At 46.6% G+C, this 27,856-nt stretch overlaps 1 protein-coding gene across 1 annotated transcript; it reads right to left on the bottom strand.

The window, feature by feature from the left end:
* Nucleotides 1-25,497, bottom strand: aatkb (apoptosis-associated tyrosine kinase b). Its single transcript, XM_076151723.1, has 15 exons — nucleotides 25,442-25,497; nucleotides 25,281-25,354; nucleotides 14,782-14,915; nucleotides 11,345-11,486; nucleotides 7,700-7,779; nucleotides 6,917-7,035; nucleotides 6,101-6,188; nucleotides 5,785-5,918; nucleotides 5,305-5,389; nucleotides 5,025-5,146; nucleotides 4,716-4,865; nucleotides 1,059-4,623; nucleotides 828-957; nucleotides 520-735; nucleotides 1-432 (listed from the first exon to the last, which is right to left on the bottom strand). Exons 1-15 carry the CDS (start codon nucleotides 25,495-25,497, stop codon nucleotides 404-406), a joined length of 5,124 nt encoding a protein of 1,707 aa, XP_076007838.1. The 3' UTR covers nucleotides 1-403.
* Between the last annotated feature and the right edge of the window lie 2,359 nt (nucleotides 25,498-27,856).

Genomic DNA, 27,856 nt, shown 5'->3' with positions numbered 1-27,856 from the left:
GAGCTGTACAGTCTGCTTCAAAGTGCTGAGTCGGGGGTTGAGAAGAGGTTGAGCCTGTGTCTGTATGGACTGATCTGTTTGTGAGTCATGGTGCTGCCATAGTAACAAAGGTGAAGATCCTCTCCAAACATCTGTCCTTAGGGTTTTTGTCTTTTTGATTCGGAAAACGAGTAGAATTCAAACGCACACATTCCCCCCTGCTTTCATAAACTCAACATACATTGATTGATCTGTAAATAGTATATATTATAATACTCTTCAATACTTTAAAGGTCTGTCCTTATTTCCAAAGTGTCCACAGACAGTAAGAGGCACTGACTGTTTCTTCTAAAAGCTGCCGTTAAAAATAAATCATGCTTGTAGGCTGAGTTTCCGTCACAGGGGGGCAGTAAACCTCTGATGGTTATTCTTTGTCTCCGTCCTCACTGCTTCCTGCAAGAGACGGCAAAAGATGGAGGCCATTATTCTCTATTGGGTGTATGGTGTGTGTTATGTTAGATTAAAGAAGATGTCAGTCACCTCCTACAGAGTCCATGTCAGAGTCTGAGATGTGTGTGATGGAGAAACGGGACATGGTGGAGGGGGAGACGGAGAAGCGGGAGAACTGAGCGGCTGGTTTGGGCTCTGGAGCTTTGATGGGGCGAGGAGGAGGAGGAGGTGGTGGGGAGTCGGGTGCCACGGTGGATGTGGGCAGCGGGTGCAGAGGGAAGTCATCCTCCCACTCGTACCCTGCACCTGAGACCACAGGAGAGAGATCACACAAGGTTATCCATTGTATTTAAACCAGCAAACCAGCTTTGTCTTTCCGCTACAGTTAGTTTACTTACTCTCTTCTGAGACGTTCCCATCTGAGGAGTCGTCTGAGGCGTTCAGCTTCTCTTGGGTTTTTCTCAGAGAGCTCTGACCCTCTGCTTCTGACGGGAAGTCCTGTTCACTCAGCTCTTTAGTTGGACTTTCCTAACAGCAGTCAAGTTTAGAGGAAGAACAGGTTGATCAAAATAACGTTAACACTAAACCCTGATAAGTTGTTAACGTTCTCCTCCTCCTTCTCTGCTCACCTGGTCAAACAGATAGACGGTGACATCGTCGAAGAAGGACACCACCTTCTTCGTGCGATGCAGATCTTCCTCCAGGCTCTCTGATGTCAGCAGGGTGGGAGGCTTCAGGAGGCTGTGCAGCTTGTGGGCATCGCTGTCGTCGCTGACTATGATGGGCACCGGGTAGCACTCTTCCTCGCTCTCCTCCCCTCCGCTCTGCTCCTGCACGCTGTAGCTCCGCAGCTCCTCGTCCGATTCCTCGCTGTCATCAGAGTCGGCGTACACCTCGTCGGCCTCTTCCCCGTCAACGCGAGACCCTCGGCCTTCCGCTGTGGGGAATGGAGAAGACGGCGGAGTGGAGGAGGAGGAGGAGGAGGAGGAAGAGAAGCGCCTGTTTGACGTCTGCTGCAAGGCCACCTCGTCTTTGGGTAAGATGTGCAGGATCCCTTTGCTGTGACTTGTCTTTAGTATCGGCTCTTCAATTATAATCAAATCTGTAACAGACTCTGTCATATCCTCTGCTTGCTCTGTCGCCACAGTAACCCCAGAGACACATTCTCCATTCAGAGCGCCCAGAGCTTCCTCCATGGCCCCCACCACCTCCGCTGCCCAGTCATCCAGGGATGAGCTCTCCTCCTGGGACGGCCATTCATCCAGCCCTCCCTCCCCTGTGAAGGCAGAGTCAGGAGGCTCCACAGGGAGGAGGTGCAGTCCTTCATCCTGGCCACACTCTGCTGTCAAACATGGCATCAGTGCCTCAGAGGTAGGCTCCGTTACTTCAATCAATATGGGTTTTATTTCAAGTTCAACGTCCTTGCTTGCCACAGCGCTCTTCAGTTCCTCCTCCTCCTCTTCCTCCTTGTCCTGTTTCTCATCCCTTTCTCCACTCTGGTCGTGACCATTGTCTTCCACACCGTCTCCTTCATCCTTAGACGAAGTGTGCCTTTCATTCTCGTAGTCTGAAAAGTAGGCGGAGTCTCTGTATGGAATATTATCGCTTAGAGGGGAAAGGACCGGCTCGCCTGTCTGCTGGGCTCCAATGGACAAATCATCAACCGCTGATGCTTCGCCCTCTGTGGCCTCCACTCCATGCTCCTCCTCCTCCTCCTCCTCCTCCTCCTGCCCCTCCTGCTCCTCCTGCTCCTCGTCGTCATCCTCCTCCTGCTCCTCCTCCTCCTCCAAGCTGGTATCAAGTATTGGCTTCCCTGTTGGTTGGTCGCGGGGTTCATGAGGCTCTTTTGGAACAAACTCAGGGCTCTCGTTGTTCTCTGTGTCGTAGCCGCTGTCCATAGCTCTGGGTGAGCTCGACGGCTGTGAAGATCCGGGGCTGAAGCCTTCACACGACCCAGCAGCAGACGGCAGATTAATGGAGTCCATGGAGTCGGGGGTTCCCACCTGCTTCTGCACGGATTTGAAAGCGGGAGAAGAGTTTGGATCTGTGGACTCGTCAACAAAGATCCCGTCGGTGATGTCATCTGTAATGTCGTCCTCGTCCTCCCCGTCGTTGTCGCTGCAGTCGAGGATGTCTGCCAGGCTGACGCTGCCTCTGTCCACGCCGCTGTCACCGGTTGGACTCGTCTCTGACACTGGATCAGTCACACTCACCATCACATGGACATTATCCACAGGCGGGGGGGTGGATTTAGTCATGGTCAGGATCACTTCCTCTACTTTAGGTTGGCTCGGCACGATATGTATCTCTTTGATTAAATCCTCCCCGTGTTCGCTGAAGGCCGTCTCACTCACTGTGAGGTTGACGTACTGCTCTGCACTGACTGAGGTAGAGCCATCAAACTTCAGAGCAGGTCTGGGGACGATGGGACCTCCAGGGGCCGGGGACAGATTGATCATTTCTTCATTGCTTGGGATATCGATGGCTTTGTCCCTGATGTCTGTGTAGCTGTGGCTGTAGCTGTTGTTCCTCACCAGCAGGCCAGTGAGCGGGTCCACAAAGTGAGAGTGGCAGCACTGTCCCGCCGTCGGCCCCTGAGCGTCCCCGTCCCCGTGGCACAGGTAGACGTAGGTGCTGCAGCCGTCCGAGGGCGCGACGGGGCGGTGCTTAGTCAGACTCAAGCAGGCGCTGTTGTCTTTGGCCTGCAGGGGTTCCAGACAGTTGATGTGTTTGGGTAAGGAGTGGAAGGTCAGACTGTGCTCCTCCGGCCAGGAGTCTTCGATGTCTGTGCTGGGCATGGTGTAATGAAAGTCTACGTACGCGTCCTGCCTGCAGCTGTGGCTCGCCCTCCTGTGATGACCCTGACTGCTGTGGCCGTGTTTTGCGGGCCAAGTGTTGCATGAGTGCCTCTCCACAAATATGTCCTCTTCTTCCTCCTCTTCAGTATCGCTGTCCTTGTGCCCGATGAAGAGCGCCCCCTCCGACTCCATGTTGATGCTGACAGACTGGCTGGTGTGCCTGGTGTGGCTGGGCATCGTCTTCCTCAGGGAGCCCATCATGTCGTAGTAGCCCCCGGTTACGTTCTTCCCTATGATGGAGCTCTGGTTTGCCTCCAGGTAGGAGTCTCTGAAGGCCTGCTGAGGAGGACTGCTCATAGAGGGAGCGATACCCAACGGGCTGTCCAGCTCCCCCAGGGCCTGACGCAGGCTCCTCGACCCCCAGCTCTCCTGATGATGCATTCTGGGTCGCTCCCCTCCCATCAGGTAGTGCTCTATACCTAAAGGGGGAGAATGTTCAAAGTAGTAACCTCCGTCTCGATCTTTATAAGACACGTAGTGGCCGGTTTCCCACGGACGCAAGGGGCTGCTGTCGGCCACCTGACCCAGGAGAGGCTCCATCGTCAGGGAAATAGCAGGACTGGAGTCGTTTGAGTCGTACACGTCTGATTTATGGACGTCTGCAGACCAATAAGGAGCCATGACCTTCGCCTGTGAGGGACACGCCATGCACTCGCCTGAATCAGCACTGCCAGTCAGGAAGCTTCCACTGCTGCCCTGGTAGTCTGGGCTGTAGGAGCAGATGGTGTAATCTGGCTCCATGTTGCAGTCCACCGGCTCTTCAATGCGGATGTAGTATTCGCTGCTTACTGACGGACTGTGGGCGCTGAGAACGGGGACGACTCCTGGAGCGTGAAGCTGTTTTTGTTGGTAGTAAGGAGGAGAAACGCCATGGCTGAGGCCGTCCATGGGGCAGCCTCCCACGATGCCCCCCGGGGGGTAGAATGCGTCCTCGTAATGATGGTTTCCCTGACCGAGGCTACCGGAGGAGTCTGAGGCTCTGTATGGCTGCTCTGCTCTGGCCTGCTCCCACTTGTACTCAAAGTTGAGGCCGTGGCTCGTCTCTGTCACCGTTAATATGTCGTCCCCAGATTCAGAGTGGTAGCCATCGCCGGCTGAGAACTGCTCTAGCAGAGGGAAGGAGGAAGAGGTGGATGAAGGGTGGTCTTGTGACGCGGCCGAGGCGCCACAGTGGCTGCTGTGACCAGAATGTGGACGCAGGGAGTTCCAGCGCCTCTCAAAGTCCTCCTCCACCTCGCTGGCCCCCTTGGCACACAGGTAGCTGAGCAGCAGGTGGACTTCCTCTGCATTGGGCCTCTGATCAGGCTGGAGCCAACAGAACTGCATCACCTCGTACCTGAGCACAACAAACACACGGGAGAATCCCAGCTGAGAGTTCTTTCCCAGGAGGTTTCCATATATAAGCATGTACCTGCGAGAGTGTCTTACCATCGCTCAGCCAGTGGCACTTGGAGCAGCGGCTTGGGCAGTCTGAGCTGCTGCTCCCTCACAGTGTAGGTCAGCACCTGTCTGTCAGAGTAGTGTCTGTACGGCTGGCTGGCCAGTTCAAACAGCTCCCAGATGGTCACACCCAGGGACCTGCACGGCAGCGCACACACACACAGGGGGAAGATGAGTTAGCATATCTGAAGAGATGTCAAATGTGAAAGACATCTTGTGTGAACCTTTGTGTTTCTTTGTGGCTTTGTGTTCATCTGTATTATTCTGTGTGTGTGTGTGTGTGTGTGTTTCACCCACCAGATGTTGCTTTGTTGTGTCTGGTCGGCCACCAGCAGGTTTCCATGGACTTCATCCACCAGCTCCGGGGCGATCCAACGCAGCGGCACGTACATCTGATCTGAGGTCACCAGGTAGTCATCCTGAAGGACAGAAGACGATGAAGACAACTCAACAAGGAGTGTGTAAGTAATACAACGTGTAAAAGCCTTAAACTGTGACATGGAGTGATTTTGATTGTGACCCTGAGTGGAGAGGAGTGAGCCCATGTTTGCACGCGTGTGTGTGTCTGCAGATGTACCTTGTACTTGGTGTGGGACAGTCCATAATCTCCGATCTTCACCGAGACATTAGCAGTCAATAAGCAGTTCCTCAGAGCCAAGTCACTGATGACAGGAGTGAAGAAGAGTCAGATAGAGGACTTTTGCTTAAATGAAAACCTCACATTCTGTTTATTTACTGCCCCCTTGTGGCTGAGGGAGGGGAGGGACTCTGAGCCATGTTTAGGACTCTGGACCTACCACCACCACATCTGGAAAAGGTGCTGCGGATCAACTGGAGGCTCTGGTTGTTGAAGTGAAGAGTCGCCCCCTGCAACAAAATCACTGATGCTGGAGTCTCTAAGCAGCACTCAGGCAGCACCAGGATGTTGTTACAGGAAGAAACCAGCAAACAAAGAGCACACACTGGAAACTGGATTGCCAAGCAGTGATTTCCAAAACCAGAGACAGCAGAGCAGATGTACACACACACACCCTTTACAGCAGAATGTAAACCCTACCTGTGTGTGTAGTTGTACTTGTGCAGGTGCAGCAATCCGGACGCAATGTCACACGCCATCCTCTGCAGGATCAGGGGCTCTGGAGTCAGGTTGGCTGCATTTCTGGAACTTCGTAGGTAACCCTTCACGTCCCCCTGCAAGGCGACAAACATGCAGGCTACAACCAAGACCACCAGGGGGCAGTGTTGTCTTTGTATTGTGCTAAGTAGATAGAGTACGTCCTAAATTAAGAACGTCAAGATGAAGCAGCTACGGGATTATCAACAATGGTTTTCTAACAGGGGAACTTCTCACATGTGTGTGTTCTTATACGCACCAGAGGACAAAACTCCATCACCAGCAGATACGGGGTGATCTCAGTGCACTGAGCCAAACACTGCAGCAGAGCAGGATGCTGAAGGGCTCTGCAGAAAGAAACAGGCACAAAGTGAGGTGGCCCATGACGTCTGTGCCATTGCAGCATTTCTCCATTTCCAAGATTCTAATGCTGATGGTTGCGCAGAGACGAGCACAGTATACACCAAAATGATAAGTGTGTGTACTATAATGGAGGCCATAATGGAGGTTGCCTGCTCTTACAGTGGAAATCCCCTGCTGGTACGGTGGAATGCTGTGAAACCTTCTCCTATGAGATCACCATACCAGAAACACTGATGTCATTGAGTCTCCATTGTCCTGGCATTTCGACATACAGTATCTTTGCTAGCGCTCTGTCACATCCCTGATCTCTTCATTCTCTTCTTCTTTTCTCTGTTTTCTTTTCTCCACTTCTGTATATAATAACTGGATGCTCATTGTGATGCCATGTTGATGTTTCATTCAATAAAAATACAGGAATTGTTGGTCAAACAAGATTTATATGTTTGTTTATAATGGTTAATGGTCCTTACTGTTTTCATATCATTGGCTGCCAGAGTGTAGTGGGTGTGTCTCATTCCTCCACTGCTATATCATGAACTATTTAGTTTATTGTAACCATATATGGTGGAGATGAGCCCTCACTACTAAAGGAGACATCAGTGGACTTGATGGTGACCCCATAACCATAGAGTTCAGTTCTGGCAATAACTTTGGAACCTTGACATGGTAGAAGCAAAACTTTGTAGCTCCTCTTAGAGAGGAGATGTTGTACCGGTAAGGTTGTGCTTCATCCAGAAAGTGCATCTGGTCCTGCACACTGGCGCTGGCTTTGAGCTCCTTCACCACCACCTGGGTGGTGTTCAGCCCTGCGTTCACCTCCCCCAGCAGGACCTGGAACAGGACCAGTAGACAAACGTATACGCACAGCGAACGGGAAAGGACACACAGACATCCAGAGGAAACAGTTGAGACAAAAAGACGACACAGACGACAGAAAAGCAGGCGTGCAACAGTGCAGAGAAGACAGCACAGACGAGCAAACACAAGCAGACACACACGCAGAGATGGACATACCCAGTCAATGTACACAAGGATGGAAAGGACGTGTGTGTTCATGGACAGACAGTATGAGGTGCAAAAAGAGGAGAAACAGACAAAGACACAGAAGGGGAGAGAACGAGAGAGAATGACAGCAATAGATTATGTGGTTATAATAACAAACTAACACGGTGCAAGACAACCTACTTTGGGCTCTAATGGAAAATCTGATCTGCAAACCTACAAGGGCTGGAAAATATTTACAAATTTGATGACTTTTTGTGGATTTAGGTTGCAAAGACTGTTGCAAAGGAAATGCAAAGGTAAAACTTAACGCCAAACAAGGCCTCTAGGGGGCGGGGCATAACGTGCACAGCATGGGGCTTTAACTGTGGCACATGCATGTTTATTATCAGTAGTCATTACACACAGCCATCATTTACCAATCTGTGATCAGGATTATGGGGCTTAAACTGTCACAGAGAATAAATTGGAGTTGTGTCATTACTGGACTTACCTTCCCAAACCAGCCATTCCCGATCTCTTTCAGGTAGAGCAGACTGTGGCGGCCCAAATCTGTGGATTTCAGTAGTTGGACTGAAGGGAAAAGAAGAGAAAGCACAAGGTGTGAATTCATCTTTAAACCTCTTGTTTCTCTTTTATTTGTTCTGTTCATGAAAAATCCAAGAAATCATTAAAGTACGTAGATTGTATCCATCAAGAATTTTTGGTTTTCTGTGGAAGGAAAACTCGTTCACAATACAGTGACGTGAACAAATGGGCTGGAGGACCAAAGATTAGAATCATTAATTACACATTTAAAACTTTATACAATTATACTCCAAGTAAGTAATAAATCAATGTTCAACATGTAAACATTATCAGTTTGAATTCTGAATAAATCAACATGGCTTTACTCATATAAATATCACATTTAGATGTGATTAGACGTGTGGATGACGCCTTCACAATTCCTCTCTTCAAACTCGGCACTCAGATTAAGCAACAAGTTATTTGGTCAAATCCTATCAAAGCCCACACATACGTTGTACTTTGCCTGAATCAAAATAAAGACAAAACTGGACCTAGCTCCATTACAGACAAAAAGCTGGTGGAATTTGAGAATTAATTTTGTTCTGAATGGTTTGTCGCATTGTTATCGTGTGTGACAGTGAGTGCAGAAACACACCTTATCCAAGATCTTAAGTGGCAGCTGTAGAATCCAACCTTTGTCCATTCCAATGACATTCATGCTGTGTTAATTGAGAAATCCGTACGTGCCAGTGAACATTCCCCATGATCCCCATCTGAACACACTGAGCTGCAGTCTTAAAGTCCTACACACTGAGCTGACTGACTGACCGACTGACTGACTGTTCTGTCTAACTCTGTCCTCCAATTCCCTGATGCATCCCTGTCACCACCCACTGATGACCTCTGTCTGTCTGCCTGTCTGTCCACCCGACCGCCCTGTTGTCTCAGCTCAGCTGAAAGTGACAGGACTGATGCAGCAGAATCACTCCTCTACCCTTCCTCCTCTCTCTCCTCTTCATCTCTCTCCCTCTCTTTGCACTGTAAAAAAAACAGGAATACCCATATCCTTAGTCTGAATGTTCTTTGGTCGAGTTTTCAGCTACAAACAGTCTGGAGTAGATTAGATTACACTTGGACTGATCTTCTATTTTTGGTCAAGTTTGTTACATTCACTCACAACGTCTAAATCTGAATTTTGCTTAATTTTGTTTATTGCAATTTTTTAATTGTCATTTTTAATAAGAAAATGGTCTTTATTTATGATCTAAAGGCTGTATTTTGTGCTTTTTAAGACTTTTGTTAATAGGAAACTTTGTCATACCCATTAATAACGTCAAAGTAGGAAAAAAATCGATAACTATTTTGCTAATTTCTAGGCTTTTTTATAGTGTCCCTCTCCAATCCTGGTTCCATTGTGGGTGTGGATGCAGACAGACAGGGCTTTGTGGCCTCACATTCCCCCCTCACACTGAGTCCACTCTGTGTGGAGGCCATATTGGACATCCCTGTCTTATACCACAGACTGCTCATTCCTTAATACCCACTCACTCACTCTCTCACTCTCTCACTCTCTCACTCACGCTCTTTGCGATCCGTAGCAGAATCAGTTCCATTGTTTAGCCGCCGGGCTGCATGGCACCAGTTAGGACCGGTTAGCACACAAACACAGTGACTATTATCCACATTCTCCATGACAAACACACAAAGTGAGGTTTGTTGACAACAGTGGAAACAATGAGTCCCACCTACACAACTACGTCTCTCTGAAAGAAGGCTTCGCTACACAACACAGAGTTTTACTAAAACATGTAATTTTATGAAAATTGTGTTCATGATATTCCATAACGTGTTCCCATTATTAGATGCCAGATTCTTTTAGGCGTGGCCAATCGCTCCATTGTGACTCTTGAAGAATTAGAACCAGTTTTCAGGCTTTCTACACAAACTCAACTCTCAAACTGTGATTGTTCCCTATCTAACATTTACTACTTGTTAGATACTTGCTTGACTTTTTAGATAAAATTTATTTTATAACTTCTATTCATATTTAATTATTATTTCTTCTCAAAGTGTGAAAGGGTAAACAACCTCACCACCAACCAATAAGGTCTCTGATGTCTTTACAGTGAAGATGCTCACTCAGTTTCCATTAGACAGCGCTGTCTCGACTTCCTGAGGCTGAGAATGTCTGAATAATGTGTCTCGTTTAAATCCCTCCTAGGCAGGAAGTCTTCAGTGAGACACACAGCGGCTAAATCACTCAGGGACAAATGGAATTTCCATGAACTCCCTTCAGTCCCCTGTCCCAGTCCAGGCTCTGCTGAGGAGACGCTGTCCTCCAACAAGCAACTCCACTCTATTGTGACATTTGCACCCAGGGGTGTTTAACTCTTTTTGAAAAGGTTGCACGGTGAGCTTGATGGGCAGAGGGAGCGTCGCGTTTTCAGCAGACGGATGGAAGTGTTGCTCAGATAAGAAGTCGACAGGAAGTCCAAAACAAACTAACTGCAGAATGTCATAGATTTGTCTCCTTGTCTCCATTCTACTGCAGAAATCTACTGCATGGAGATATTTTTTGGGACGTTTGTGCATATAGCAGTGTGTGTGTGTGTGTGTGTGTGTGTGTGCGTACATGTGTGCAGCTGTTCCCGACCGTCCCGCATTTGTGAGCGAGTGGGTGTGAGCCTGCGTTGCTGTTTGCTCTGCAGCCTGCAGCAGTGAACAGCTGCATCAGGGTGGGACCTGTATGGAGAGACTGAGCTGTGGACCGAGCCAACGCTGCTGTGACAGCTTGTGTGTCTCATTAGGAACTTCACCAATCCATGCTCCTCTGTTCCCCATCAATAACACTCAGCAGTGCTCAGCAGGGAGAGGAGGAGGAGGAGGAGATGGTGAATATTGGCTATGGAGAACAACAGACAGAGCTGCTAAATACTTTAGCATTCATCTGCCTCACCTCTCAGGAATCATAGGGGTGAGTGGGAAAGGATGAGGGAAAGAAAGATGAGTTGTGGAAATGATTGATCAAGGAAACATTCTAATTTGCTGATCTGATTACTTAATGTAACACACCTAGACTATGTGACTGAATACTGGTGCTGTCATAGAGGCAGAGAGAGAGAGAGAGAGAGAGAGAGAGAGAGCGTTAAAAGCAACAGAGAGAGCGAGGGGAAGTTCTCATTGGGGTTTTTGTTTCTCTTGCATATCTCTCATACCATTAAGCAGTAGTGTAGGCTGGCTGCCCGGACCTGATTATGCAACAGGCAGATGTTTGTGGGAGAGTGAAAGTTAGGGAGCACAGAGTTCATCCTGCGGGGTTCATCAGGATTCTAGCGGCTGTGGAATAGGTGGAGGCCCAGCTGACCCGGGCCAATGTTCAGGCGTTGTTCACTCCAGGGACAGATTCTGACCGAGGCCAGACACACAAAGCCTTCATAGCACCCCTTAAATATCTTGGATTTGTAAAAGTCTGGCACATTCACACTGCTCTCATTCCCATCACTTCATGGTGTAGGAATTACACATCACTGACAAAGATCGCTGCTAATATCGGAGAAAAAGAGCTGCAGAGTTGGTTTGTGATTCTCAGGGAGTACTTCATAAAGGGTTAAACTGATGTGAAGCCTACCTGATCTGGCAGGTTGTTTGGCCACCGGCAGGGAGACCTCTGTGAGGGGCAGGATGTAGACCTCCGGGCTGCTCTGGGAGGTCGGCGAGGCCAGAGTGGACAGGTCAGCGTGGTACTCCTCCCCGTCCACATTCTTAAACTCCTGGAACACACAGGCAACAGGTAGAGGCAAAGGTCAAAGGGCAAAGAAAGCATGTCTTAGAAATCAGCAGAGTGGCAGCACTTCGCCCTGACAGAGGATACGGTGTCTCACTCATGCATCGGTTGCATCGGTTGAAGTCTGTGGGCAATGCAGGTGTTAATGGCTTTCCAGCACGCCCTTACATACACAACACATGTAGTTCATTTGTGTTTTCCATTAAGGCCTCCATTAGTGATTTAATGCTGCCACTTACTGGACAGACTGGAGTCACAGTTTTGGCAGAAAATATTTGAGAATGGCTCTCAGTGTCAAAAGGCTATTATGTAAAGTGCAACAGAAAACCAAACAGATGATGCATTTGGAGGCCAAACTAATGCTCCTCTGGCAGAATACAATCTCTTTGTGAGTTGGGGTGCAAACACATCATGTCTGCTTTGTGCAAAGATTATTAGTTTAATCCTAAACCTAATCTGCTTTGGATCCCAAAAGCTGAACTCAAGCCGGATCCACACCCAGCATAAAGCAGAGAGTTCACTCATTCTATTTGATCATTTGTGTCATCCTGATTTTTTGTAAAGAAGTAGATTTATATGTGTGTTTCATGTTAGAGGCCTGGGCTGGAGAGCAGAGAGAGAAGACTCCTTGTTTCTGGTGAACAGGATGAATGAGAGATAGAGGAAGAATGGAATCTGGCCTCATCCACCGACCGGATGTGAGAATAAAACTCTCTCTGTGCAGCAGAGGGTCCCAATCGTGGAAAAATGTGACCTGCTGCAACTCTCTGCAACACCCACCCCAACACACACACACACACACACACACACACACAAATGCACACAAACATCTGCATCCCTCACATCTTCATCATGTTCTTCTCAAGAATGTGCGCTTATAAACACATACAGCACATAACAAGCTCTCACACACACACACACACACACACACTTTTTTTCTCGGACACACACCCTCCCCTGGCCTCAGCTCCACATCTTCACACGGCCTTGCTCGCCCTCCCATTCAACATGTGTTTTCACTCTCCACATCACCGAGGAATGACACAGGGCTCTGTTTCTCTCCCTCTCCCTCTCATGCACACACACACACACACACACTCCATATATTCTGGTGTAATTAATACAAAAACATGAAAGAGTCATCACACACACATGCTCTATGCCTCCACATGATCTGGATGCATGAAGACAACATTCAAACATTTAATTTCTAATTTCAATGATTATTAAAAGCTCCTAAAAAAAAGCTTTTGACCCCTTAAAGCCCAGACTTTTCTATTCTCTTTCAGTTTGGCATTAATGTTGTTGTTTTTAAGAATTTAGATACATGTATGCGGGCATATATGCATACAATTTGAGCCACAGTCAAGCTGTCAAACATAGAATGAACACAATTACACAGCATTGTGACCAGAAGTGACCATTACATTTCCAAAGTAAAACATATCAGTCATATCTTACCGTTTCTCCATTGGTGAGGATGTCATGAAATGCTCAGAAAGCATGCACACACACACACACACACACATCTGAGGGTTTAGCTGGTGTGATGGATGCAGGACGACAGCTGGTTGAAGGTAAAAGGCAGGAGAGAAAAACGAGTGGTAGTTGTGCAGGGTGAGCCAGTGTGTGCAGAGAGGAAGAGGAGGAGGAAGCATTCTGCAGCTGACCAGTTACTGTCCCTGAGAGTGCTCGGGATGGAGGGATAGAGTGAGGGGAGCAGAGGAGAGAAAGAGGAAGAGGGAGGAGCACAGCACCATGAGATGGAACCCTCAAATCCGTGACTTTACTAGAAACTTTGGACTTTGCAGTAAAAGTATTCAAAACTCCCTTACGTCCAAATTTAGCTGCTGAAGAAATAGTGGAAGGAAAAGAATAAGAATTTAGAGAGGAAGGGAGAAGGAAAGTTGCCAAATGAAAGAAAGATGTGAGGAGGGTAAGAGGAGAAAAGAAGGAAGTGAAAACGAGTTCAAACTGAATATAGGTGAAATAAGAAAAGAATAATAAAGAAAGTGAAGGAAAGAATAAAAGCTGAAATAAACGATAGAGGGACGGGAGAATGTAAGAAAAATAAGAGAATTAAAGACTGAGGGGACCAGAAAGAAAGAAAGAAAGAAAGAAAGAAAGAAAGCTTTAGCACCTCAGATTCATCCTACTGGAGTATGAGTGAATAGTTGTAGTTACTTCCCTCCCCCGTTCCCATGGGAGTGATAGTGAGGGAGAGGGAGGGTGAGAGGGAGAGGGAGGGTGAGGGTGAGTGAAGGGGTGAGAGAGTGAGAGAAACTGATCCCCCCACAAAAATATGAGACAGAAAAATACAAAGTGGGAGGAAAAGTTTTCGCATTCCCCACTCATGATATCACTCAGGCCTTCTTCCCCCTCTCTCTCTCTCTCACTCCCCCTCTCACTCCCTCCCTCTCTCACTCCCTCTCTCTCCCCCCTCTCGTCTGTCTTTCTATCTCCTTGATGCCAAAGAACATCTGCACCTCCGTCCCCCTTCTTCACTGAATCACAGTCCCACACACACACAGAGAGAGAGAGGGAGAGGGAGTGAGAGTGTGTGTGCCAGAGAGAGACAGAGAGAGAGAGAGAGAGAGAGAGAGAGAGAGGCAGTAGTGTTCTATTATATAGTGTTCCATCTTCAAAGTGACTGTTGGATTTTATTTTACTGCCAAAGTTTTCAGTTGTTATTGTGTGTGTGACAAACATGTACACACTCTTCTCTCTCTTTACCTCCAACTTTCTTTTCTTGAAATCCCCTCTGCCGGCTCTGGGAGCGGCTGTGTCTGAATCCAGCTGGGGCCCAGGGGCCGGATGCTATGTGGGCTCTGGGGTATGCCTTTCCTCATGCCCCCTCTCTCTCTCTCTCTCTCTCTCTCTCTCTCTCTCTCTCTCTCTCTCTCTCTCTAGCTCTTATCCCACCCCAGGCCTCTTTCTCTGACACACCCGGACAAGTCCGAGCTAGGTGGTCCAACACCACCAAAGACACGACAAAGACACGGCTCCTAAAAGTGTGTGTGGACAGCAAATTACCAACAAACACACACGTGCAGCGTAAACACACGCATGCAGGGAGTAGAAGTACACATGATCTAGTTGACATGTTCTAGTTTACTGTGAGGAACTCATGTAAAGACTTTTAATCAAGACAGCCTGTTTCTTCAGATAGGACAGGAAGTGAGGAGGGGCGAGGCGGTGGTGGAAAGAAAGAAATAAGATCAGAGAGGAAGAAAGAAAGAAAGAAAGTCAGAAGTCAGGATTTGACAGAGAACGTTTCCCACCTTAAAGCCGGGTTTGCCCTTCTTACAGCAGAGACAGGCCAGCATGAGGAAGACAAAGGTGAAGAGGCCTGAGAAGGAGATGGCCACCACTGCCAGGGATGAGGACCAGGACAGCTCACTCAGCGGAGCGCCATCTGCAGGACAGACACAATGTTACAGTAAAGACCAAATCTAAAGCCACCGACATGAATGAGATTGCCTGCTGCTGTTCAGCTTGATAGAGCATCTCTCCCCTCCGCTCTGGGAACTCTGGAAATCACAGTCTTTTCATCCCACTTCCACTTCATTTGGTCAACATTTCCTGTGTTGTTCAGACAAGTGATTGATCCTGATGCTTTGTGTTCTAAATTATCTTCTGCCTCATTTCAGGGTTTGTACAAAGTTTGAAAAGTACTTGAAACAAGTTGTATTGTAATTGCAATAATAAAGTGATTGACTTTATTTAATGTTTGAAGGTTGGGCCTCAAACTCTAAACCTTCTAACCTCAATGAGTTAAGCTTCAGCCTCATGACAACAAGGTTATGAGTTCAGACCCTGTCTCTCCTCACAGTTTCTTTTCAATTAAACTATGTCTTTGTATCCACTTGGTTGATCTCACTGATCAGTCTCACTCTGGCCTCACTTCATCTTGGTCGTGGCAGTGGCTCAGTCCATTGAGGACGCGGCGTGTCTTGGGAATCAGTGCATCGCGGTGCCGGTTCAACTCCAGGGCACGTCTTCAAGCGTCAGTCCCTCACGGGATGTAACTCCCTTCACGGGGAGTTGCAGCAACTGCTCCACATGGAGCAGTTGACAGTTTGCGAGCCAATGCCCAGGCACCTGTACCCCCTCCAAGTGCGTGTGCGTTCACGGAGGGGGCGCACATGCACTAGAGGGGGTACATTTTGATTAAAAATCATAACAAGAGTCCTGCTGTTTGTGGCGTTCTGTATCATAACTCTTTTACTACACTGCTCTGAGAACAACATGCTTCAGCCGGTTTTGAACCGGGGCAGCGGGACCATCACCATGATAGTCAACAGCATTGCACTAACCATGTGCGCCACAGATCTGTTTACAAACACATGCACTCTGTGGGCTTTTCTCTCTTTGATTTGGAGCTGCACTTTGAAAAGAAACTGTGAGCAGAGACAGGGTTTGAACTCATAACCTTGTGGTCATGCGGCTGACGCTTAAGTCATCGAGCTACAGAGCAGCTTGTTGATATAGATTTCCTTTGTTGAGGCCATTCACACATCAAGTGGAAAGTCGCTACCTATAGGCAAACGAGCATGAGGAGCAAAGAAAGTTGAACAAAATTCATTCCTCCTTAGCTCAGAGAGTTAAGCTGACAGTTGGTGATCACAGGGTTGTGAGTTCAAGGCCCAACCTTCAAACATCAAATTAAGACAAGGACCACACACACACACACACACCCTGTTGAGGCAAAGAACACAACAGTAAGACTCGTCATCAGTATTGTATTGTTATGCGCACATATCTGTACTTATAAGCACAATACCGACCTGATAACATGGAAATAACTTTTCTCTCGTTTTGCCTGCTGAAACATAAAAAACCTTGTGTGTGCTGCTTTGTAGCACAATGAGTTAAACTGCTGCCTTATGACCACAAGGCTGTGAGTTAAACCCTGAGTGAAGGAATCATTTTGAGGAATCTTTTGTGAAACATTGAAAGGAGAAAAAAATGTGTGTGTGTGTGTGTGTGTGTGTGTGTGTGTGTGTGTGTGTGTGTGTCCTTTTTCTCTCTCTCTCTCTCTGGCACCCTTGTTGGCATGAATCAATGTGAGAGATTTACAGCTGAAGGCAGTCCTGCATAGCTGTCCATCCAATCTGTTTCCGTGGTAACTGTTACAATTCAGCAGAAAAATAAATCACCTGCTGCTGAAAAATGCACCAAAAATTGAAAACAAGATGTGATTATGATTCAGGAGCTTGGACAGTGTGTGTGTGTGTGTGTGTGTGTGTGTGTGTGTGTGTGTGTGTGTGTGTGTGTGTGTGTGTGTGTGTGTGTGTGTGTGTGTGTGTGTGTGTGTCTGCGCAGCTCACAGTGAGGATGTTTCAAACCTTCAAAGAGGGAAAAGTGAGTTTCTTTCATAGATAACAGGCTGAATCTAACAGGCTGGCTGTATTTTGAAGTTCTTGTGTTGGGCCTTGGTGGAGGTATGTGCTTTCATAAAACATAGAATTTTAAAAATGACTTCATACCAATGAAACATTAAAAGGCTCCAGTCTGATCTGTGTCCTTCAGCAGGCATACATCATCCTTTACACACACAAACACAAATAGCCTGCTGTGATGTGATGTGTTCTCCTGCAGCCGCACAAAATCAATGGCATCGACTGCTGATCTGAATGGAATAGAGTGAGGCAGATGGAGATTCTCCCTCTTGTGTCTCTAATGAGCTCAGATACAAAGAGACAAATGATTCCCTATAAAGGTCACTTTGTTAAATGGGACGCTTTCTTCCAGGCAGCTTCCAACACTAAACAACAACAACAACAACATAGCAAACACCACTCTGTTTCCTGCGAGGACGACAACACATTCTGCGGAACCAGCTGTGTAATATTTGAACGTATTGCAGCCAAGGGGAGCTAAAAGACACAAGTGTCCCTGAAGGAAGGAGAGCCACGCCTCAATCATGCCATCTTGAGGCTTCAGCCCTCATTTCACTCTCTTATGGTTGAATTCAGCACAAAATGATGCAGGCAGGTGTCAGGGTGAAGCAGTGATGTCATTACAGCCACGCTCCAACCTGCAGACTCAGACAGACTGAAGAACTGTGAGTGTAAAGTGCTGAGGAGGCTCTAACACAAGCTGACACCTGTGTGTACGCGTGTGCATTACAATAAAGCCTACATTCTTCTTATCCTATGGCTTTGAGGGCGAGTGTTACCAATGGAATGAGGTTAATTTATTACTGGAAGGAGTGTGAGGGTTTACAGACAGCATTGGGAGCCGATGACACTACACTGCTCCGATGGCTAAAGGCACAACAGATAGAAGAGGATGGTGACAGGGAGGGGGGAAGGTGGGGAGGGGAGAGAGTTGAACAACACCATATGGACTAATCACAACTGAACGTTAAGGCTGATGATCTAATGAACAATCTGTGTCGGGGGGCAAGGGAGAAAACACACATATGTGACGTACATCTGCTATATGATGAATCATAATCGTCTTTCAGCTAATTTATTCGTCATGGAGACGTTTCTGCATCATCTCTCAGTTTCACCAAACAACAACACTGAGGCCCTTCTGCTTCTTCTTCACTGATCTGTATGTAAATAAAACCAAACGGCAGCGAGGCTCCATGCTGAGCTTCCGAGGCCGACTCATAAACAGGCAGGGATGGAATGGTCTCCATGGTGAATGTTCTTTTTTTTCCTTCCGAATCCCATTCAGGCTAATTCACAAGCTTCCCTCATGCTGCAGCGCTACAGAGAAGAACAATCTCACCCTGCCAACTCCAACATCCAACCATAACGCTCCAACACAGGCCCCTCAAGGAAACCTATGACTTGTGTGTGTGGGTGTGTGTGTGTGTGTGTGTGTGTGTGTGTGTGTGTGTGTGTGTGTGTGTGTGTGTGTGTGTGTGTGTGTGTGTGTGTGTACATGTTGTTATGATCCAGTGCAGCCCCCCCTCCTGCATCACATCAGCTGAGCCGGAGCAAATCTGTCCAGTCAGAGACAGATTTCCAGTGAGAGGTTGTTTATGGCTGATAATTGATTTCTCTCATGTCCATCTCAAGTTTCCTCCAGGAAGTGCGCTCCATCCTCGCTCCATCCTCGCCGCCGTGTCCCCAGAGCAGAAATAAGAGCAGTGGACGGCTCTTAAAGACTACAGACCGCATCGATTTCCGAGTCATGTGTGGATCGAGAAGCGATGCGTTGATGAAGTCAAAGATTACAAACGCGTCTATGGACTCGACAGGAACACGTGAGCGATGAGCACAAGTGTGTGTTGTGACTGGTGTGATGTGATGTGGGGTTGATTGTGTTTTGAATTCTGTATGCAGTCTCTCGTGTTTGGTTTCACTCAATATGTAGATAAAGAGCAACGTGCATGTTGTTTGTGTGTCTGCGCTGACGAGCACAGACAGGAAACCTACAGAGAGCAAACTAAGGGCTGAGAGAGAGAGAGAGAGAGAGAGAGAGAGAGAGAGAGAGAGAGAGAGAGACTTATGACTGATTGCACGGACCTGAAGATGAGAGATCAACATTTAGATTGAATTCAGTGAGTGACAGTCCTGCTGTGTCGGGCTCAGAACTTATCAATCGCTCCTGCCGACAGTAAGTATCTATATTTATCAAGTCCTTATAGTAGGGAGAGCAGAGGAGAAGCAGGGGATTGTGGGTCTCTCAGCTTCCGTATGAAAACACAACTCTTTCTGTAGGAGTGCTCTGAACCACACACACACACACACACACACACACACACACACACACACACACACACACACACACACACACACACACACACACACACACACACACACACACACACACACACACACACACACACACACACACACACACACACACACACACAATGAGCGCTGCTTCAGTCCAGCAGAGAAACTCTAAAGATGGCATGTTTACAGTTTTCATTCACACATATTGGTTCTTTTCCTCCGTCTCCATCCAGCAGAATCTTATCTCAGCTCCTGCATCCAAAGCTACCTTTAACTCATCCTAGTGTCTCCTCTTTCAAATACCAGCGTGCACACACACTCTGCACAGGCTCACACACACACCTTTTCAAGTATTAATAAGGGAAGATTTGCGATGTGTATTCATGTGGATTATGTACGATCACAGGGAGGCAAACACACTGCCCCCCCCCCCCCCACTGCAGTGTGCAGGGCTTCGAAACATTGTTGCCATGGAGACACTTGTAGTATACCATCTCAAGTGTGGCTGTGTGAAAAATGGTTTCACGTTCATTATGAGAGAAACCTTTATGGAGGAGTGAGGCCTGTGTGCAGGAGGAAGAGGAGGAGAGAGGCGGATACACTTCTTTATCTGCTCGTCCTCTCTCTCTCCCCTCTCTCCCTCTCTCTCCCTCTGACACTTACACGTCTACATATGGAAACATTTTGAATATTGCATGTCCTCCCCATGGTATGTATGAATAAGACATACATGGAATTTGCTTTTCAAAGACAGAAAGCAAACATATCAGCATGGACACACACGTGCAGGCTCTCTCTCTTCTCTCTCTCTCCTCTCTCTCTCTCTCTCTCTCTCTCTCTCTCTCTCTCTCTCTCTCTCTCTCTCTCTCTCTCTCTCTCTCTCTCTCTCTCTCTCTCTCTCTCTCTCTCTCTCTCTCTCTCTCTCTCTCTCTCTCTCTCTCTCTCTCTCTCTCTCTCTCTCTCTCTCTCTCTCTCTCTCTCTCTCTCTCCAAACCGTACTCTGTTCCTATCCATCAAATGTGGAACAACACACATGCCAACAAGTACCTGTGTCTGAATTGTAACACGACAGAAGGAGGAGGAAAGAGAGAGAGAGAGGGGGGGGAGAGAGAGAGAGAGAGAGAGACCTTGATGGGTCACAGAGCTCTGAAATGCTGCACTAATCTGAAATGAATGACAGCAGCGACAGAACAGGACGCGGACATAGAGGGTTAGAGTTACAGTCTGCTGGAGGATCTGCTGTGTTAGGACTTCAACCACATCCAAGATCATTAGAAAGAATTTAGAATAGTATGTGTCAAAGGTCAAACTGTTCATTGTTAAAGGAACGAGATACTAGGACAGGGCGATGATGGAAGGAGGTACACACACCCATCAAAAGCCTTCCTCTTCCTCCTCTCTGCAGTGAAAACCCTAGAGCCCGAGCCGATCGCTCCATTTCTCAGCCGGGCGAGCGTAGCTGGTGATGAATCCCTGTAAATCACAGGCTTAACGGCCCGCTGTGATATTGTGGGGACTGCGAGTGCTCCACAGCTCAGCTCACACACAGACAGAGACGGATAGATAGAAAGACACACAGGTAAGGGGAGGGAGAGAAAGTGGGCAAATAAACTAAAGCTGCACAGACAGTAAAGATGACACACATGAAGCAAAAATAAGCAGGACAGCCCAGTCTGTCTATAGGAGGGAGGAACAGTGTGTCCTGTTTAGGGTTTACTACATCACACGTATTTCATTTCATCCTAATTTTAGAGAAATAGGTCGAAATTGTATAGTTTGTTGTCTCCACCACTCAATTGTGGCTCAGCTGTTCCACTAGTTGACTCTCTTGTTGACACACTGGAGAGTTACAGAGAGGGCTCCCTCTTTAAAGACATCCAGGACGATACTGCAATGCAACATCAGGGCTGCACCTCCAGGCTTGAAGGGCATTTACATCTCCAGCCCAACAGTTCAAACACAGAGCAGGAGTCATGTCGGCGTTACAGATCTCTGCAGGGGGAGACTCAAAATGTTAACTAGGTCATTAAAGGTCTATGGAAGAAGTTAACTACTAACATTAAATGTAACTTAAGAAACCAAAGTATATCAGTAGGAGATTCCTTAACTCTTTGCCAATAGAATAGAATAGAATACATAATGTGACGTGTAGAACATGAATTGTCTGTAGCAGCACAGACTGTCATTCTAAACACTGAAGTTGGCTCAGAGGATGAAACTCTCCTTGGCCACAGCAGGTATTAGTCACCAGCACAGCAATCCCTCTGATCAAACACGACTTCCACTGTGATTTCTCTGGCTTTAGCGGGAGCCGCAGAGATTGAGCCTCAGCACCACAGAGACCATCTGAACAGGTGAGCGGTGTCAGAGTTCATCATCCCTCCCATTACTCAGCCCTCGTTGGGAAGTGGCAGCCCAGTAAACCTTGCTCAAGGGCACCACTGCAGACATCACACATCAGAAACAAGAGAGGGTCGGATCTAAAACTCTTTCCCCACACCTTTCCCCCCTGACAACAATTGACAGTAAGATTAAGAGATGAAGCACAGCAGGCTGCAGACTCCTGTAGTAAAAGCTGTAGTAAAGCTCAAGCTTCAGCTCTGTGTTACCCAGGGGTTTACACTCTGATAGTATGTAGTGTCTGTATACTGACTGAGTATATAAACATCTCACATACTCCTCATCTGGTCAAATGATGAGTGTGAAGGCTGAGGCCGATCTAACCGAAGGGAAACACGGCTCAATCCCCTGAATACGGCCGGTCCAAGCTCACACAGTGACGTGCACGGATGCCTGGAGCCAGAGGTTTCTTCACTTTGAATGTCAAACCTCATTATGTCACTGAGATCACGTTTGTTGTGATTTGGCGCTGTATAAATAAAGTTGAATTGAATTGATTTGAATTCAGGGATGATTCTCTCTGAGGGGAAGTGATGAACCTGAGGCCGGGATCAATCAAACTACAGACCAGACAGAGAGAAAGTGTGGGGACCAGAACTTTTAGTGAAGTTTCATTGGTCAGTACGCTGTCTCAAAAAAGCATGGACAGATTTAGATTTTGTTTCTAGGCAGTTTCTAGTTTTCTGAATAATAAATACACCAATCCTGAATCTTGAAAAACACCTTTCTATGATGATAGACTATCAATAGGTGCAGTTTAGGTCAGATCCAGATACTGGTTGAGATCTGGTGATCCAAATGTACGATGGGTCAGAGATCACATTTACGGTGTTGCTGTACATTCATAAATAAGTCTGTTCTTGATTTAGAGAACAGAAGATGAACTAGCTTTAAAGCAAATAAGAATAAACTGGCCTTGTGCAATGATTACATCACAAAAGCTGCGAGTTATGAACAGTATAGTGCAGGTATGTGTGTGTGAGGAGGGCTTTTGGCTGCCGTATGTTTGGCGTGAGCATGCACAGCACTCTGCAGAGTCTTCATCTACCTGAGGGTGTAATTGGTCATGTATGCATTTTAGAATATGCAGCAAATGACCCATAGTTTGTTCCAGATGTAAAGTATCTCCCCCCTCACTGGCGGTTCCTGTGCCTCTTGTGATTATTTCCTCCTCCCTGGATGTTCAGAATAAAAGCATTTCAAAAGCAGCTGCAATGTCTGGGGCTATGTATTTTTCTTTTACTAAAATCGCTCAACTTTCTAGCACCTCTGCCTCCTTAGAACAATTTGCATTAAAACACCTACATACAGCTCATGTACACACACACACAAACAGCAGCCATTAGCTATGTGAGGCTTCTTTGCAGCAGCTTCACTCAGGACACTTTGTGCTTTCAGCAGAGGGAGGATTATGTTCTGAACAACAAAACACTCCAGGAGAAACTTGTGAAATAGAAAAACTTCAACAATTCCGAAGTCCTTTCCGTGCTCACAACGTGTCGCTGCTTAGAGGAAGTGTCCAGTAGATCCGTATCAACACTGACGCCATCACTACAAGCTCCCCCCAACTCACCAACATTACAGCTTCCATCTCGCTCTAAGCATTCCTGTCTGCAGTATGTTGATCATAAATGATGGAGCGTCTCCTCTTACATCCTCCTCCACCGCTGCGCTGCGCTTCATATACAGAAATAACTGCATTACTACCCAGGGTTGCAAATCAGCATAAGCTCAATTATTGATGAATGGATCAGAATTCATATTCAAGAGCATAAAATGCAGAGACTCATGGACTTGTGGTACATAAATAGCTTTAGTCACAAGCTCTAGTAATGAGTAGTTCCATTTTGGAGAACTTTCCTGCAGTACATTACTCAAGTGCTCTAATTCAGCACTATTGTGAGGTTAGAGAGTGAGTTGTTCCATTCATTTCTGTCCTACATTGCAGAGGACATAGTGTACTATTTATTGCGCTACAAAACTTGCCTGAATAGTTCTAATCCTAATCGGTTTATCAATTACAGCTCTTTACTTTGTAAGTTTACCTCGAGCTTAAGTTGTGTGAATTATGTTTACAATAATAGCCTGTAAGCTGATTCAACAGTAAAGAATCAAATAAAGATCTGAGCCACTGCAGATGCGGTCAGTAAACACAGATGTCAACAAAATATAGTGAGATATAAGTTGTCCTGTCTGGCAAAAATAGAGGAAGACTGCATCCAAAATTCACTTTTCACTGCATGTCCACAATTGAATGTGTCTGTTGTCTGGCAGACAGTAGAGACATTAAGTGCTGTCTGAAAGCCTGAGAAGGATTTATGAGACAGTATAAGACAAACTGTTCACTTTTTTCAAGTTTTTTTAGAGGAGGAATGTATACGAGTGTGAGAAGATGCTGTTTTCCTCAAACATTATTGGTGCTAAAACTATTCTATGTCCTTAGTTATTCACAAAAAGCAGCGCATTCCACAAGGACGGGAAAACATTTATGCCTTTGTAATTGGACGTATCGAGCATTACTGTGATAATAGAACCATTGTCCAAATATCTCCCAACTCTTCTACACACACACACACACACACACACACACATTTTAGACAATAGCTTCTTGTGATTTTGTTCTTGCCGAGACAAATTTAGGCTCATAAAGTTTCTTGATGCTGGGTCGGAAAACAACAGCGTGATAAGCCAAAGTCTTTCACTTGCAGGGACTTTATCAGATTCCAAATGCTGAGAGTGTATCCAGGCATTACTTTTGATTCCTATAAACAACCTGAGAGCACAGAGGCCTAAAGGAAGGAAAGATCCACTGGAAAGTACAGATGATTCCATTAGACCAAAATAGTGACATTAGAGGAAATGGGAAGCGTTGATTCTTGCAAAGCCGCTGCTGCAGTCTGATACACTGAGCCATTAAAAGGGTGGCCAGCATTATGAAACAAGGGCAGCACAGAACCACTTAAGTCCATTTTGAGGGGTACAGCCGGCACTCCACTAAAGCATCTCGGCCCTGGCACACATGATGTAGGCACAACTGATGCTTCAACGCTAAAGCTGAGACTGCTGCACTTTCAGTCACCATAGAAACCAGCTGAATGACAGACCACAAGCTAGTATGATGCATCGTAATATCAGATGCAAAGAAGCCATTTCTTGATTACTTCAGCATGTAATATTCAAGCATGTCAGAAACAATGAGGTAATACATTCCCCCTCCATTGTCTCATAATCCTCTTCCTCTTCACGGCTAATTGGACAACTCCACACATAACCTGATTACAGCAAATCTCTGCTCTCCACCTTCAGCTCCACCTCTCACCTTTATTCCTGCTGCAGTTTTACTCTGAGGACCTGTGACCTGATTTTTAGGATTGTTTCCATTCTTATTTCCATTATGATGATCATTATAATGACACTAGGTCTAATCATTATCTCTCTCACACTCACACTCACACTCACACACACACACACACACACACACACACACACACACACACAGCACTTGCCTCGGGGACAGATTACATCATGTCCACACTGTGTATGCATCACGGCTCATTTACTGGCATTAGGCGCAATATGAAATATGAAATCATAATAAAACACATCGTACCGATTGTTCCCGGTTGTAATGAAACATCGCACGCAGTGTTCCGTGCTGATACTCAGGAATGTGGGCTCACCTGAGTCGAAATGGGAGCTTAGCGCAAAGCCGCGGCTGAACACAGCTGAGGACATCAGCAGCACCAGCATCTTCCTGCACCGAGGACACAACCGGCGTCACGGAGAGAAACAACTGCGGGATTGGAGGGCAGCAGATTAGGCAACATCGTGTTCCTCACACATCCTCGCTTCTCCTTTCATTCCTCCGGCGGATCGACGCTCTAGGCGCGTCTCCATGTCTTCCCCCCGGCGTGACGGAAACAGATGCCGGCAGATGTGGTCACAGCTGTTTAATTCTATTTATTCACCTCCTGAAGTGTCAGATCCTCGGGGTTGTCGCTGCAGACGAAAGGGAGGATGAGGATGAAGGACATCTGATCCTGAATATGATGTCCAGATACACGCACAGACCGGAACTCATCCGAATCAGCTGGCCGAGGTCTCCTTCAAACCCTTGAAGATCAAACGCTCCTCTCACAGCAGCAGGGAGCTGTCCGGGGTGCTGACAGCACGAGCGCCATCTTGCCCGGTAATGCGCCCAAATAGAATTTATGGAGTAGGGTTGTTTTTTTTTGCGCTCAGTCTGCAGGGGGGAGGGGCTTTGGGATGCTGAGGAGAGGCCAGGATGCTGCTTCAACCTGCTCAGCTGACTCCAACCAACACACACACTTACATCTGTGCACAAACCTTCTGCATTCCCCCCCAAACTAGGTCACCCCTGACTCATTCTCTATTTCCAATCTCTGTCCACTTCCAACTAAAGGCTCAGGAGGTGATATAGAATGAGATCGAGCTAGAAAAAAGCTGACAAAATACAAATACAAAGCTTTATACCACATAGGATAACACAAAACTGGCTTAAATTAAGAATGATCAAGTCTACAAGAAGCTTTTCTAGTTTTCTGGCCTTTGTTTTGGTCCCATAGCTCATTGATCAACCTCACATTGCTGTTAGTGCATCACTGTATTGAGCAGATGTACACAGAGTTTGGCTACAGTTTACCTGCTTCCCCTAGTGGCAAAGAATGGGGGCTGAAATAAAAGAATAATAAAGAAGAGATACCAAATAGTTCTTGCTGTTTTGTAGAGTTTATAATCTAATCACTCGTACCTAATAAAACCAAACTGTTGGTGCCATGAAACCCGTATGATCAGTGTGAACCCTGGGTGTGTTTTTAGGAGGTTTTCCAGTTCTCAATCTGGATTCATACATTGGCCTTGCTCTCACGATAGAAGAAGATATGAAATATGATGTAACGGAGGGGAAAGGCGTCTAATCCTATAACATCCATACATGAAGGATGAGGCCCCTTCCCCCACACCACAACATCCATCCTCTTCCTCCCCCTTTTCCTTCCAGTCATGCCAGATTTCTGACAGCAAAGGAATTCAACTTTTCCACCTGCATCGTCCACCATTATATAGAAATTCTCCAGCAACACAAACATCACAAGAAAACTAAATGTGTAACTCTTAAATCTCCATAAACACAGAATTCCGCTTAATTTGAGCCTTTGATATCCCTCAAACCACAGTCTGAGAGTGTGAGGGACTAAAAATGGATCGTATGACAATTGAGTAGTAGAATATTCTTTGTTTGTAGTAGGATTCTTTTAATTTTCTTTCTAATAGAGCTACAGGTACAGGGAATCCTGACAGGCTCCTATTTTTGTCCTTTTAATTTCTCAGGCAGGAACATTCCTCTAAAATCTCTTCCTCCACCTCCTCCTCCTCCTTTGGCATGACTGTGTTATCACTTCATATCCTACTCTCTGATACATTGTGTTGGATGTCAGCTGTTTCCGTGGTAACCGACGGGAGAAGACAAGATGGATCTCCGATGTGACAAGCTAGAAGAGGTGAGTGTGATTTCCCGTCACCTTCCATCGCGCTTCAACTGTGACCAAAGCCCAATTTAATGCTGAGAGATTCATGCAGATTACATCAGACTGAGCATTCACACATCTCCATTTTGCGGTGAAACAGGAATTCAACGTCAGGCAAGAGTGTGACCAACCTAATCTCTAAGCTGACGTAGAAAGACAACTTCACAAAACAGGAGAACAGGACCTCAGTGTGCTCAGTGGTGACTCACTTTCATTTCTTTCATTTCACTTACAATGCGGCGTCTTATCGTTTCCTCTGTGGAACTCCTACATTGGGGCCAAGCCTCTGTTTTGATCTCTGAAACTCTGGCGGGGGAAAAAAATGAGAGAAGAGAAAAACCACATATTCATCTTGATAACAGAGTTCTTGAAGTGCAAATGATGAAAGAGGGGGGAGGAAGCATCAAAGGAATGATGAAACACACCAAAGAAATGCAGCAATATGCAGCTTTAAGTCAGCTGCTTCCTTCCACCCGTATGTCCAGAATGTAAAAGGCCCAATGACACAACGCACACAGAACAATTACACAGCCAGTAATACATGTTTGTACTCAAAGTAAACGGCTCAGGATTGTACTATTACAGCCCAATTGGGACTACGTGTTCCATTTCGTACTGCCTATGTCCTATTTCCTACTGGTTCAAATTTGTAGCAAGAGGGAACATTGCTCTGTGAATGTGGTGAATCATAACGCTGTGTTGATCTGTAT

This window comes from Genypterus blacodes, unplaced genomic scaffold (genome assembly GCF_046128005.1).
Source record: "Genypterus blacodes isolate CSIRO-AG114 ecotype Tasmania unplaced genomic scaffold, CSIRO-AGI_Gbla_v1 ptg000055l_1, whole genome shotgun sequence".
Classification (NCBI taxonomy): domain Eukaryota; kingdom Metazoa; phylum Chordata; class Actinopteri; order Ophidiiformes; family Ophidiidae; genus Genypterus; species Genypterus blacodes.
This window is presented reverse-complemented; position numbering and strand designations above follow the sequence as displayed.